The 15,195-nt window shown below is 45.4% G+C and overlaps 1 protein-coding gene across 4 annotated transcripts in view; it reads right to left on the reverse strand.

The window, feature by feature from the left end:
* The window catches only part of HCK (HCK proto-oncogene, Src family tyrosine kinase), a 216,870-nt gene that overhangs the window by 28,594 nt on the left and 173,081 nt on the right, over window positions 1-15,195 (reverse strand). For all 4 annotated transcript variants that reach the window (XR_015297624.1, XR_015297623.1, XM_086932677.1 and 1 more), the window contains exons 10-11: window positions 6,803-6,985; window positions 4,007-4,083 (exon numbers count right to left, since the gene is read on the reverse strand). Coding sequence is in view for 2 of the 4 variants with exons in the window: in XM_086932677.1 (XP_086788803.1) it covers window positions 4,007-4,083; window positions 6,803-6,985 (260 nt within the window). In the remaining 2 variants the exon portion in view is untranslated. The remainder of the gene's footprint in view (window positions 1-4,006; window positions 4,084-6,802; window positions 6,986-15,195) is intronic.

The raw sequence follows: 15,195 nt of genomic DNA on the forward strand, positions 1-15,195 counted from the left end.
CTGGGAGCCAGTGAAGGGCTCTCAATCTATGGGAGATTGCTTCATATTTGGGGATACCCAGTATCAATCTGGCGGCAGCATTCTGCAGTCGCTGCCGTTTTTGTAGATACTGGGATTGTATCCCTACATAAAGGGCGTTGCTGTAGTCCAGTCTGGAAAGGGCCAATGTTGTCTCCTGTGTCTTTAATGCTTCCAAGGGTATGAAGGGACACATTTTTCTGATCATCTTTAAGATCCACCAGAAGGTGGATGAGAGCTTGTTGATTTGCCCATCAAATGTCAGTTTGTCATCAAAGACCACACCTAGGTTCTTAACCTTGGAGACTGGCGTCGGGCACTCTCCAAGGTTACCTGGCCACCATCTTGGTGACCAGAAGGACAGGTCAGGGCCTAGCTTAAGGCCTTCAATTTTTGTCTGTTTAGTTTTAGGCAGTTAGTCTGCATCCAGGTGTTTACCTGTGACATGCAATTGTTAAAGCAATCAGCTGTCGTGTCCACGTTATTTGACACTGACACAACCACCTGGGTGGCATCAGCATAAGAGACCACAGAGAAGCCACATTGCCTAATAATCGAGGCCAACGGAGTCACATAAATATTGAAAAGTGTGGGGCTCAGAGAGGAGCCCTGAGGCATACCGCATGGCAGTTCAAATGATTTGGAAGTGGAGCCTCCCAGTTCTACTGCGAAAGTTCTGCCGGTTAGATAGGATGAGAGTAGATTGAGGGCGGATTCCTGAAAACCCAGCTCCGCTAATCTGCCAGTTAATATTTCATGGTTAACAGTGTCAAAGGCCGCCAATAGATCTAACAAAATCAAGGCGGCCTTCCCTCCTGAATCCAATGATCTTCTAAGTTCCTCTGTTGCCATGATCAGAGCAGTCTCAGTTCTGTGGCCCTCTCTGAACCCATATTGAGAGTTGTCCAGGAGTTCTCCAGCGGAGATGAAAGAGGTAATCTGTGTTGAGCGATTTCTCCAATACCTTGGATGCAAAAGGGATCCGAGAAATCTGCCGGTAACTGCCAGGTTCTTCGGGATCTAGATTGGCTTTTTTTTAGCAGAGGCAGGTCTGAGGCTGTCTTCCATGCTTCAGGGAACCTGCCTGACTGTATGATCTTAAACAATACGTTTAGTTGTTCACTGAGTAGTTCAGGGAACAGGTGGAAGACTTTAGGAGGACAGGTGTCTGATGGTGCTCCTGATTTTATTGTTTTCACTACTTGGATGATCTATTCCCACGTGGGAGATGAGAAGAAAAAGCCAGTGCCCGGTGTGTGACTATCTGGTCCTGGCTTAGATATCTTAGGGGAGGAGTGATTACCACCTATGAAGGTTTTGTACACTGTCTCAACTTTGTTGATAAAGAACTGACCCAAGGTGTTACAGAATTCCAGGGTGCTGACTGTTTTGACATTGGCTGGGAGATTAGCTAGTTTTTTTACTGTAGCGAACAGTTCCCTGCTGGAATTCTTGGCTTCCAAATTTTCGACATGAAGTAATTACTTTTTTCCTCAATGATCAGTCTCTTGTATTCTGATAGTGTTTGTGCATACTCTTTTTTTTGGCTAGGTCATAGTTTGTCCTCCACTTTCTTTCGGACCTTCTGCAATTTCGTTTCTGAGCTCTCAGTTTCTCTGAAAACCAAGGTTCAGACGGCCTTTTTCTACTGGATCTAAGACTCTTAATAGGGGCTTCAGTGTCAACTGCTGTTTTAATCCAAGTGGTTAATCTAGGAACTGCTTCGTTCGTACCTGCTAACAAGTCCGGTTTAGCATCTTATAATGAATTTTTAAGGTCGGGAGTGTTAATTTTGGTCCAGTCTTGATAGGTGACTGTGATAGGTGCGTTAGGTGATGTTAGTTGTTGCAAATTTGCTTTTATGTTGAACACTATAGCTCTGTGGTCCGACCTGCATTCTGCAGGAAGGGGATTGTTCGTAGGTTTTGCAAAGCTATATGAGGAGGACATTCCCTCTCAGTTGCGGCAGCGCCACTCTGGAACACTGCCAGCTCATCTCTCGGAAATTAAATATTTTTCATCTTTAAGAAAACATGTTTATACTAGGCTCTTTTCTTTGTAATTCCTTCCCTTGAGAGCTTCCAACATTCATAGGTGTAGTTCCCTGTTTGGCACAGAGCTTTGACACCTTCAGGTTTAGTGAGCTTTATAAAATTGTTTTTCATTTCATTCTGTCAAACATCACCTCCCAGCTATACCCACAAGGACCTGTAGCTGGATCTGGGAACCCCCCCACCATTATGTTTAAATGGGAAACATCCTTTACAACGAAACTTTTACAACGCAGTGCTTTTACAACTCAGGTTTTACAATGAAAACCCTTACAACGCGTTGCACTGGGGGGCGCTCTAGGATAGGGAATAGTTTTAATTTACTATCCAACATCTTCCCTACTATCCACGGGGACTGGAGTTGGAATAGTAAATTAAACTATTCACTATCCAGCACCCCAAAGCGCTGTGCGTTGTAACAGCATCCGTTGTAAAAACTGCGTTGTAACAGCATGCGTGGTAAAAGCATGTGTTGTAATATCATACATCCTGTTTAAATATGCACTCAAAGCCCACCTCCCATGGTTAGAGGATCAGCACGGCTTATGCTACCTCCCTGGTCTCTAATGACTGGCTCTACTCACTCATAGCAATGCACATATGTAATCTATGTAGTATCTTTTTTGTTTCTTAATACTCTTTTGTCTATCTCACTTCCCATCATCCAAATGTTATCTCTACCTCTGTGTACTCACACATGCACTAATGATTTCAGGTAGCACATTAAAGCTGTGTACAGTGTTTCTGCTTGCAATGACTGTAAAAATATACTAATAAATATAATCACTGCTTTGACATATGGGTGACAGTCTGGCTCCTCATTCTGCTGTTGTTGGAATTTCCCCAGCTGGTGGTGCTGGTTGCTTCAACCAATGGGTTGATAACAATCGCAGAACAGGCAAAACATCTCTCGGACACCATATGGTACATTATGAACGTGCTTCTAGAGCCTACACACGCTTTATGAGGCATCTGATCACTTCTGTATTACAGAAGGGGGCTACATATTATACTCCCTTCTGTAAGACAGATTGTGCATGTGCCCATTTTGCACTCGAGGTATCACAATGGGGCACTCTCTCATTTGCTTGGGGGTTTGGCTCCATCCAAATGTGGGAATGTCCTTGCTCCATTTCTCACCCCATTTTATCAACACAGATGTATGGGACAAAAGGCTGCCAAGTGAATCACAAAAGTAGTTGTGGACATTAGTGCACCCTATAAATAGTGTCACTTGGGAGTGTGCATGGGGGTCTCAAAGACATTTCCAGGCACCCTACCCAAATGCAGGTCCAATCATACACACTAGTTACATGTGTGAGGATCCCTGTCCCTGAATCTCTGCCAGGTCTTCTTTTTTAAAAGACATACTGGACCAGCGACCCTACACCGGCACTGGGCGTAGTGCATTTTATTTGTATTATGGCATACTCTCCCAGTTTGGGTGCATCCGTACAGACCATGCCAGCATGCCAGTTTAATGTTCATAGTCATATCCCGAAGAATGGTCATGAATTAAGACTTGTCTTTGTCTTAGGGAGATCTGTTGGGAGATTTCATTATTATCACTTTCACAGAGGGATTATGTGGTGCCTCACAGGGAGTCCCCTTAGAGAATGTGTGTAGTTGGGTTAGTTTTGGCAGATCAAACCTGTCAATATTTAGCAAGGAAAATTTCACAGTAATAACTGGGACATGCAGGATTCCTGTGAGGAGGAGAATCAGAAAGGAGAAAGTAAGACAAATAGCATTGCATCATCAATGAACGGGAAGGAGGTAGGGGGAAATCCTTCAGGAGGCTAGGTTTAGGGAGAGAAAGCGAGAAAGAATGTTACAACAAGAATGGGATGGGTAGAGAATAAATCTATGGAAAGGCAGGTGAGTGAGAGAACAATAAAAGGGAGATTGTGTTAAGCACTCTATGTTCCGCTTTGTACCTGAGCAGAGAAGTCGATCAGTTTGGGGAGCGGCATCTTATTACCATCATCACTTTTCAGGAAATCCAGCAGGCTCCCTGCAAGTAAGGAAACAGGAAAAAAATGTTAAAGGCCAAGTGGGAAGCTTCCACCCTGTATGCTTGGTTTTGTTCAGTGGTCATCAACATGAATACTTGGCCATGGTTATATACTGCTTTATTCAGTATTCTTTATTTCCATACAGGGCCCCTCTCATTATTGCTATTATTTTTTCAGATTTATGTTCTTTGTGCTCCAAACCTTTTCTGTCCTGATGATGACCCAGTAAATTGTAAGGGTCGAAACGTTGCTGATGCATCACTAGCAAATTGAGGGAGAAGCATCGGTTGTGATAGTGTCCTTCTGATTTGGACAATTTAATCGATTAAAAAAACAAAAAAACACCCTGCCATTGTTTCTGGTTACACTGTATATTGTTTATATAGGATTGTATAGCGTAATATTTTGAGCATGAATTGTCTGTTTGTATATTGTATTGTGATATTATTTTTGGTGAGTAATTATTTCAATTACTTTAAAATAAATTCTGTGTGGGCACTATTTCCTTCCTATTGTATAACTATGGTACATACATACTTTTCCTCCTGAAACCTCTGTGGCTTCTACATGTTTTGACTACCCCTGGTTCTATGTCAGTAAGGCTGCCCGTGTTGTTGCAAAACCTGGGTATCAGGCAAAGCACATACTCTACAAAGGTCGCCAGCATCTCCCACCTTCTACACTGTGGATCTCAATCGTAGGAGCTATCAGCTTCAACAACACAACAACATGAGCAAGTATATCCCTTGCATCTGTAGATCGGTATTTCAAGGATCTAAGTTGTTTGTGATTCTGTAACGGTGGTGGATCCAATATATTATCTCAAGAAGGATGATACTGTATTTATGGAATACTTTCTAAAGGAGTTTTTTTTGTGTCTCCCAAATACGGTGACACTAAAGTAACTTGTCTAGACATTAAATTTCAGTTGAAAAGACCTATTTCTATTCCTTTTCAAGGAATGCAATAGGAAAAGTGGCACAAAACAGCACCAACTATTCTAACAATTCCTAAACATGGTATTAACCAATGACAAACAAATCAAGGGAGGGACAAGGAGCAGTTTAAATAGGCCCAGCACCCATGCTCCTAAATAGACAGTAAAGCATAAAGAAGGATGCAATTCCTCACAGAAGGGAAGTGAGAGCACTCACAGGTGGGTCCGATGAAACAACCAGAGATTCCTGGAGGGGATCCAAGTGATCAGAACTGAATTGCCCACACACACCCGAAGGGTATTATGATTCATCATAGGGGGCTTCTCATTGGGCTGGCGCTGATATGTTCGATGGGCCCTTCAATGGGGCTCTTTGGCAGAGATCTTTGCTGTATGATGAGTGCAGGTGAGGGAGTGCATGTGTAGGCTGGTACACAAGCGATTAAAAGAGTCTAAGGGTTACCAAAAAATGTTTACTGGATCAGTGGTACCCTTAACACAATAAAAACAGGGGAACTATTTTTTGGTAATAATGCACAAATATAGCTTCAGTGAGTGTTGAATATGGTCAATATGTTTCATGCCTCTGTGCCTGGAGGGTCAGTGGCATTTAATTGTAAATTGATACTTGTATAGCGCACTACTCACCCGTAAGGGTCTCAAGGCGCTTGTACGAATACCGCTGTGGAACCCATCCTGGCTTTCCCTGTGAGGCGTCCACTCCTGGGCACCCCCAAGGTGGAGGCCAGGCATCCTTAGCGTTGTGGGGGCCGTTGTGGATATTAAGCAAGCTATTGCCCAGAGTTGCAGAGTGGGACTCCATGATTGGAATAGGCACCGAGGCGAGAATTATCAGGTCCGTGGAATTTTGAGCCCAAGACCCGCCGAGGCGGGGAATTGAACCCTGGTCCCGGGCTAGACCTCTGCATCAGGGTCTGAAGCTCTAATCATTGAGCCACACTTCTCCTTTAATCAGCTTCAGGTTAATACCTACCCTACAGAGGATGATACCCCAGGTAGTAGTGAAGGGTTTCCAATCCGAATTATACTGCACCTGCTGCGGTGCAAGAAGGGAGATTCAACCCTAAAGTAAAGTTAACAGTATCCCTTAGGTAAGGCAGAGGACAGTGCCTAAATGCGGGGAGATCTACAGGTCAGCAGACGAGGGTAGGTCCCAGTTAATAACCGCAAGGTCCTCTTTACGGATGTTCTCTCAGACGGCTGCTGCAATATGGATTGTAAATAAAAGTAGTCTGAAAAAGTCATTTCAGTGGCTTGGTTCATAAAGAAAAGCATACTTATTTGAAGAAAAGTGAATTAGGAAATTATGTATAAAATACCAAACTAAAAATCAAATATTCCGGAATTTATTTTTCAGACTATTTGATTCTAAAAAGTTTTATTTTGAAGCAAATGATTCAAAAACTATTTAAACCCCTGAAATATAATTCTAAGTTTAGTATTGCTTTTCCATGAGACTGTAGTTATAGAGAGTATTCAAGGAGGGTTATGGTTCATGCGTACAATGTCAAAGGGTTTTAGTTCCACAGTATTATTGGCTGTGAGCAGTGGTTTAACAATTCTATTCCATGGGAGCTATGGTTCAGTATTGCTGTTCCAAAGGGTTGTAGCTCCTAGGTGATTGGAGTTCTACATTAGTTTCCTAAAGGGACATACATTGTAATCCTAAAATGCAATACCAAGGGGCTATGGGTCTGGAGTACTGTCCCAAGGATGTGGCTCTTAGGACAGTCTCCCGACTTCGCCAGGGCTTCTCATACCCTTTTCCATGTATTCGGTGATGATGAAGATTGGCTCCTCCTTTGTCACCACAGCGTTAAGTTTCACCAGCTTGTCATGCTGCAGAGCCTTCATCAGGTTTGCTTCATCCAGGAAAGCTTCCACGGACATACTCCCTGGCTTCATGGTCTTCACTGCAACTTTGGTGTGCTTGTTGTAAGTAGCTTTTAGACAAAATAAAGACAGTTTCTATTAGGGAAATGCCAACAGGTGTAAGCAAGGGCCTGTGTTTTTCAAACATACTGTATATCATTTTGGTCAATAAAGGCAAGACATTCTGGATTCCACCATACAGGTTAATACGTCATTCAGACGTACACTAAACCTAGACAATAATATTCTACTAACTTTAGTAATAATTTAATAAATTACTTGGTTGAGAATATTTTGAAAGTAATATCTGATGTTCAGTAACAAAACAAATTACACTGCGATTAGCCATTGACTGGTGCATAAACATTTCTTTGGAAATACCAGATTTCCTTTCCTCTTAGATGTAGTTAGTATTTTCCTTCAGGTCAAAAATTATATTTTATATGCCCAAAAAACCAAACTGATGATAGATTTTAGTTTGGTTAGGAATATTGAAGGTACTTCTGAAAGAGGACACTGGTGTAGAATCATGACTTTAACCAGCTGTATCTGGTCCGGTAAATGTCCATGCAGTGCCATCAAGAGACATGTCATTTAACATAAATTAACATAACATAAATTAGCAACTTGTTGCAATTTGACAAAACAGTGAGATCACTTCTGGGTGATTTCTGCTAGAAAATACTTGAATTGAGAGACTCAATTTAGTGTTCATCTTAGTTTCACCCAACTAGTGAACATACCCTTCTATCGTGAAGGCACCACGTCAATCAGGAAAACTGTTCCAAGTATTCAGATATCGCAGACCCAGGCTCCAATAAACCCAACTCCTACATTCTGCAAACATCCCTTTAACCTATTTACATCTAACACTGACAATCGCCAAAAGGTAATCCAAGACTCTCTAGCCAAATCTCCTTTCATCACAATCAATTGACCTATTCTCAATGCTTCCTTGAGCTGCCTGGGGAAACATGAAGTCTACCAAATCACGGCCAATAGAAGAGTTATCCATGGTGCCTGCCAATCCCTGTCAGACAGCCCTCATAAAGGAATGATGGGTACTCTAGCCCCTGACATCAACCGACCTGTTAAACTGTGCCAATCAAATATAGTCAAGTCTTAAGATCATTCAACATACTACCATCAACTCTCTACCAAAATAGTGCTGCTGATCTAAAAGACTTGGCTAAGGTCTGCCCATTTCTAACATAGGCGTCTTCAGCATACAAGATAGCTAATCAAGACGAACAAATCCTAAGAAAGGAATCATATCCTTGGCCTAATGGCTCTTCTGTTTATTGGATCCAATCCTCCTTAATGGGGGTGAAGCACCAAAAATTATTTAGTTAATCAAGAAATACTACTCCAAAGATAGGAATTAGGACCCTGGATTAATGGCTCTTCGGTTTACTGGATCCAATCCTCCTTAACGGGGGTGAAAGTCGGGACCAAAAATTATTGAGTTAATCAAAACATACTACTCCAAAGACAGGAATCATGACCTTGTATTAGTGGCTCTTTAGCTCTCTTTATCCAATCCTCCCTTAATGAGGGACCAAAGGCAGCACCAACATTAATTTAAAATGTCTGCTGGTGACATGCAGGTCGACATCCGAATGAACACAAGAAATTCTATTCGAAGATTGCTAGTAGCCTCATATAGATATTCTTCCAGATGAAAGACAATTTCTTGTACTTTAATGATTCAAAAACTGAGGACACAAAACCAAACAGCAAAGCTTCTTTTAAACTTAATGGAACACAATATTACCCTGGCCCTCTCAGTCGAGAAAAGGATTACATTCAAATGACTATGTACCATATTTAAATACTCAGGTGAGATAATGCATTCTGTCTGTGTAAATCTACCCCTCACTGCACATTAGGACACAACCTACCTCAGACCCAGCAGCACTGGCTAGACTGAAACTGCCACATACAGAAGAAAAAAAATGGCACTAAAAAGTGATAATACGGGGTATCGTTTTCTAAATGCTTTGGACCAACTTCCCTGCTCAGTTTACTATCACTTGAAAAGGACTGAAAGCGAAGCTGTTCAAAGAAACCCATGATCTGTAAACAGACTCTATTAGAACCATCCTCTCCATGTTTATTGGAACAGCACTTCTCATCTTACATTAGCTCACCCTCTACTAACTCATCCCATGGTCCCTTGAAACCCCCTCATGATAATCTCTGATCTCATGGCCTGCAAAGACTCTGTCCTATATTGTTCTTATCTGTCTTACATGCTCTGCAAAGTGGCTCTGGTGATGTGTTGTAGCATTACAAATCATACACCTAAATAATTATATTCAAGTACCTGTTTGAATTATTTAATCACGTTTATATTATTCACCATAAGAGAGGGATACTACAATATTATATTTCAATGTGCATGTATAAATATTTGCTTTATAGATATATAAAATGTAAAGTTCCTTTAAATTTTAGATCAATCTGTATTCTAAAGTGCTTGACCCCATATAATTAAACACAATGTTTCCCATATAAATAAAAATATACGGGGAGGATCTTCACAACTTGGTGGTAAACCCAAAACTATCTCCACTTTGGATATCTTTCACAAAGTCCCAGTCAGACTTGTACAGGAGCACGTTTTGAAATAAAGTAAACACTAACTCTTATTTGTGCCCCTTTCAGTGCCATACTCTGGGTCAAACGCACATTGTTTATTCTGTCTCAGCTACCCCTGCAAATCCTCATTGTGGTCAGCTAGGGACAGGCAATCAACTGCTGGTCCATGAGACAGTCTATACAGTTGTCTAACCTTTCCTCAGTTAATATTTTCTTTCTTTTTTGTCGTGGGTTTAATTTTGAATAAACTGACACATTTGCTCAATTGGACCCAAGGAAGTGTCAGTTTAGTCTTCAGCTTTAGGAGTAGACCATGTTTCCTTCAGTATATTTGTCAGTAAAGAAAAACCACTGCCAGGGAAGGTTATTATCATTTGGATTTGTAGATTTATGTTTGAGTGCTTCACTTAATGCCAGGGGTAGAGGTATATTTTAGCTAGATCTGTATCTATATTAGTCACATAACGCACTCAATGCCGGCCGAAACCCTGCCTGCTACCGAGCAACCCCGAGACGCACCCAGGGACTTTTCGTCTGTCAAGCCTGCCGATTCACCTGCTACCGGACCTGCACCACCCCCGCCAAGTCGAGCACCAGCAGCAACCACCTGAAGTGCATCCTGCTCAACACCCGCTCCGTCCACAGGCACGCCTTGGAACTATGGGACCTGCTCGACGCGACAGGACCAGACGTCACCTTCCTCACCGAAACCTGGATGAACGCCTCCTCAGCGCCCGACATCGCCATAGCCATCCCGGACGGATACAAGATCACCCGGAAGGACCGCGTCAACCAGACGGGAGGAGGCATCGCCATCGTACACAAGAACACCATCCACATCTCGATAACTCCGACGAAACCTTCAGCGCCGCCGAACACCTGCACTTCCAGATACACACTGACCACCCTCCGAGGCACCCTCATCTACCGACCACCGGGACCACGCACACAATTCAGCGAAGACATCGCAGACTTCATCAGCCCGCACGCCCTTCCCTCCGCCGACTACATCCTCCTAGGTGACCTCAACTTCCACCTGGAGAACAACAACGACCGAAACACCACCGCCCTGCTGGACAACCTCGCCAACCTCGGACTCAAGCAACTGGTGAACAACCCCACCCACTACGCCGACCACACGCTTGACCCCATCTTCTCATCCAGCAAGCACATCTCCTTCAGCCACGCCACCTGACTCCTTTGGACCGACCACAGCTGCGTCCACTTCAGCTTCAGAAGAACAACGACCCACCACCACCCGCAACAGGTTCCCCGCCGAAGCTGGAGCAAGATCGCCGCCGAACAGCTCACCGCCTCCCTCAACCAGAACACTCCCACCAGCACAACGGACCCCAACGAAGCAGCCAGCAGCCTCACCAAGTGGCTGACCGCCTGCGCCAATGACCTCGCACCACTAAAGAACCCTCCCAGCAGACCCGGCAAAGAGAAAACCCCCTGGTTTACCAACGAACTCAAGGAATCCAAGAAGAACTGCCGCACCCTCGAAAAAGCCTGGCGACTCGACCAGACCACAGACAACAGGATAGCCCTCAAGCACGCCTCCCGCAAACACCACCAGCTGATCCGCGCAACCAAGAAGACGGCGCTCAAAGAACGACTGGACAACAACGCCCACGACAGCAAGGAACTCTTCAGCATCGTCAAAGAGTTCTCCAACCCCAGCGCCGGAAATAACGACATCACTCCCTCGCAAGACCTCTGCAACTCACTCGCCTCGTTCTTCCACCGCAAGATCGCCGACATACACAACAGCTTCGACGCACAGACCACGCACCCTACCACCGAACCAAAGCCCGCCACCACCACCCTCTGCAACTGGACCCCGATCAGCACCGAAGACACCACCCGCACGATGAACTCCATCCACTCCGGATCACCAACTGACCCATGCCCACACCACGTCTTCAACAAAGCCGACGCCATCATTGCACCCCATCTCCGAGACATCATCAACTCCTCCTTCCACACCGCCACTTTCCCGGAGAGCTGAAAGCACGCCGAGCTGACCACCCTCCTGAAGAAACCAACGGTGGACCCCACCGACCTCAAGAACTACCGTCCCATCTCGCTCCTTCCTTTTCCGGCCAAAGTCATCGAGAAGACCGTCAACAGACAGCTTGCCGCCTTCCTCGAGACGAACGGATCCCTCGACCCCTCGCAGTCCGGGTTCCGAGCCAACCACAGCACCGAGACCGCCCTAATCGCAGCCACAGACGACATCAGAACCCTGATCGACAACGGGGAAACAGCGGCCCTCATCCTCCTGGACCTTTCTGCGGCGTTCGACACTGTCTGCCACCGCACCCTAGTAAAGCGCCTCAGCAACATCGGAATCCGAGAGAAAGCACTGGAGTGGATCATCTCGTTCCTCGCCGGAAGAACCCAGAGAGTCCGCCTCCCTCCGTTCTGATCCGAGGCCACCAAAGTAATCTGCAGTGTACCACAAGGATCTTCACTCAGTCCAACCCTCTTCAACGTCTACATGAGCCCCCTCCCAGCCATCGCATGCCAACACAACCTCAACATCATCTCCTACGCCGACGACACCCAGCTGATCCTCTCCCTCACCAACGACCCCACCACCGCCAGAGCCAACCTACACGAAGGGATGAAAGACGTCGCCGACTGGATGAAGAACTGCCGCCTTAAACTGAACTCAGACAAGACGGAAGTCCTCATCCTGGGATCATCACCCTCCGCCTGGGACGACTCCTGGTGGCCCTGGGCACTGCTCCCAAAGCAACGGACCATGCACGCAACCTGGGCTTCATCCTGGACTCCTCCCTGTCGATGACCAGACAAGTCAACGCCGCCTCATCTTCATGCTTCAACACGCTGCGCATGCTCCGCAAGATCTTCAGATGGATCCCCACTGAAACCAGGAAGACTGTCACCCAGGCACTCGTCACCAGCCGACTGGACTACGGGAACACCCTCTACGCCGGAACCACCGCCAAACTTCAAAAAAGACTCCAACGCATCCAGAACGCCTCCGCACGACTCATCCTGGACATCCCCCGACACAGCCACATCACCGGACACCTGAGGGACCTGCACTGGCTCCCCGTCAGCAAGAGAATCACGTTCAGACTCCTCACCCACGCACATAAGGCTCTCCACGACCTGGGCCCCAAGTACCTCAACGACCGCCTGACCTTCTACACGCCCACCCGCCAGCTACGATCGACCAGCCATGCCCTCGCCACCGTACCACGCATCCGCAGAGCCACCGCCGGAGGAAGATCCTTCTCCTACCTGGCAGGCAAGACTTGGAACTCCCTCCCCACCCACCTACGGCGTACCCAAGACCATCTCTCCTTCAGGAAGCAGCTCAAGACCTGGTTGTTCGAGCAGTAACTTACCCCTCTCCCCCAGCGCCTTGAGACCCTCCCGGGTGAGTAGCGCGCTTTACAAATGCCGTGATTGATTGATTGATTGATATTGCCAGTTGCTCAATAAATGAGCAAGTCAACTTCTAGCCTCCAGTCATGAAATATATCTTACACAAACTGACCACAAGATTTCTCTGGGGCACTTCCAGAATGAAGTTCCAGATCTGTTGTAGGTTGTATAAACAACTCCTGTTTTTGAATGACTCCAATGTACATTTTGTGAAAATTACAGAGAGAGCTGACCTTCTGTACAACTTATTAATCCTTCTGCTGTCTGTAATAGTATGCGTGAATTCACACAATAGTTTCCTTAAATCAACAGGGTGCTCTGTTTGAACTACAAACATGCAGATCTCAAAAAATCCATACGATAATTTAGAGGGATTCACAACACATAAGCTAAATATGTTGAACATGCCAAGCTTAATCAGAACTCCAACGATGAAAGGACTCCAATATTGTTACAAGCTAACCTGGATATATTTGACCATTTTCTTTCTCTTAGGCTTTGAAAACAATCGAAATTTCGGGGTTTTCTAATGTACGAGGGAGTCCCTTTGTGTACAGTAGTTAAGAATATTTTAACATAGTACCTAAATGGTTGTGAGGAGTGCACATGGTGGTGTATATGTTAATTCCTTTTGTCTGTCTCTCATATTGGAATGGGACGTTGACAGTTAGACCTGACACGCTTGATGTAGTGTTTCCCGAAAATGTTTGCTTCTTCCTCATGGGTTTTGCTGATTCTCTTTTAGTGGCCTTAGAGCCCTGGGCATTTTCCCATTGTAAATGCTGTGTGAAAGTGTGCATGCCTTTCCTACACACGTTAAGTAGTGGTGTTTACCTGAAGTTTTTAAAACATGTCTTCAGCCTACCATTGTAGGCCTGTGTGTGCACACTTGCACCTATATGTAGGCCTGTGTGTGCACACTTGCACCTATGGTGCTTTTAAACATGTGCCAAAGCTTGCCATTGCAGGCCTGTGTGTGCACAATTTAAATTATGCTCAGGTTGGCCTTTCGAAACCACTGGCCAATCCTGAGGGGACCCTTCACTACCACTAGGGCAACCATGGGGTAAGTCTTAAGGGGTGAAGTAAGTGGTAGGTGAAAGGCCGGGCAGGACCACATGTGTGTTCCCTGTCCAGGTAGTGAAGAATACCCATGTGTGTTTTCACTACCTATGAGGTTTGCTCTTCCCATAGGTTCACAAGGAGGAATGGTTGAAAGTACTTAAAGCTGCAATAGAGGCTTACAGTGGAGCAGGCTCATAATGTTTTCTATCATTGAATTCACAATGGCAAACCCTCTCCTGTGGTAAAGAGGGATTTGTCATTATTAAACTTAGAAATGCCACTTCCAGAAAGAATGCATTTCTCTGCTCTAAAATTCTTTGTCGCTGTTTAGTTTGACTCCAGTCCACACTGGAGGATGGTGGATCACATTTGTGCATTCCTCAGAGACAGCTATACACATTGGGCATGCAACTGGAAAAACAGACTGTTAGACCTGTCCGCCTTTGGGTATTCCCTCCAATCTATTATTTATTTTGTCCCCTTTTTGCCCCTCATACCCTTTATATCTTTTTGTGTCCACTGGACTATTTTTACGGTGTTGGCTTAGGAGTTAGATGCTCTTTTACCCTCATAGTTTTCACCCAAGGCCTAGGTGCCTTTTCTGACTGGAAAGTATGGGGCCCACAAAATGGTCGCCATTAACTGCCATAACGGTCATCCCTGGGAAGGACCCATAGACTAGAATAGGGGCCTTCCAGAACTTTCTGGTCCCTTCTGGACCTTCTGAGGCCAGCCTATATAAGGCCAACTGTAGTGCAGCCATTTTGTCTTGTCAGAGAGGAACAGCTAGAGTGAAGGCTGAGGTCTGGAAGGGGTAGGGTCCTCACAGGGTGGACTACTTTTTAAGGGTTGCCTCCTTATTGGGATCACCATCCCCCATTCCTGTTGACCTAACCAAGTTAGTTCCGTCCTGCTGACCCTGGACAGGGAGTTACCTCAAGTCAGGTGAAGGGGTTAACCCCAGCTAACGGTGGAGCTTCGGAGATCCCTGCTGAGGGGAACGGAAGTGAGAAATCCCCCTCCGCCTCCTCTTGTTCAGTATGGAGGGTTAGCGTGATCTTGCCGAGAGAAGAGGATTGGGGCTCAAAAGTGAGAGACTTCACCTCTAACCCCCTCCTCTAAGGCTGCGAAGCAGACTACTGCCCTCGTGAAACTGTGCTCTCTCACCTGTGACTGGAAGTGCAGCCAGTGA

The sequence above is a fragment of the Lissotriton vulgaris genome, chromosome 7 (genome assembly GCF_964263255.1).
Source record: "Lissotriton vulgaris chromosome 7, aLisVul1.2, whole genome shotgun sequence".
In the NCBI taxonomy this organism is placed as follows: domain Eukaryota; kingdom Metazoa; phylum Chordata; class Amphibia; order Caudata; family Salamandridae; genus Lissotriton; species Lissotriton vulgaris.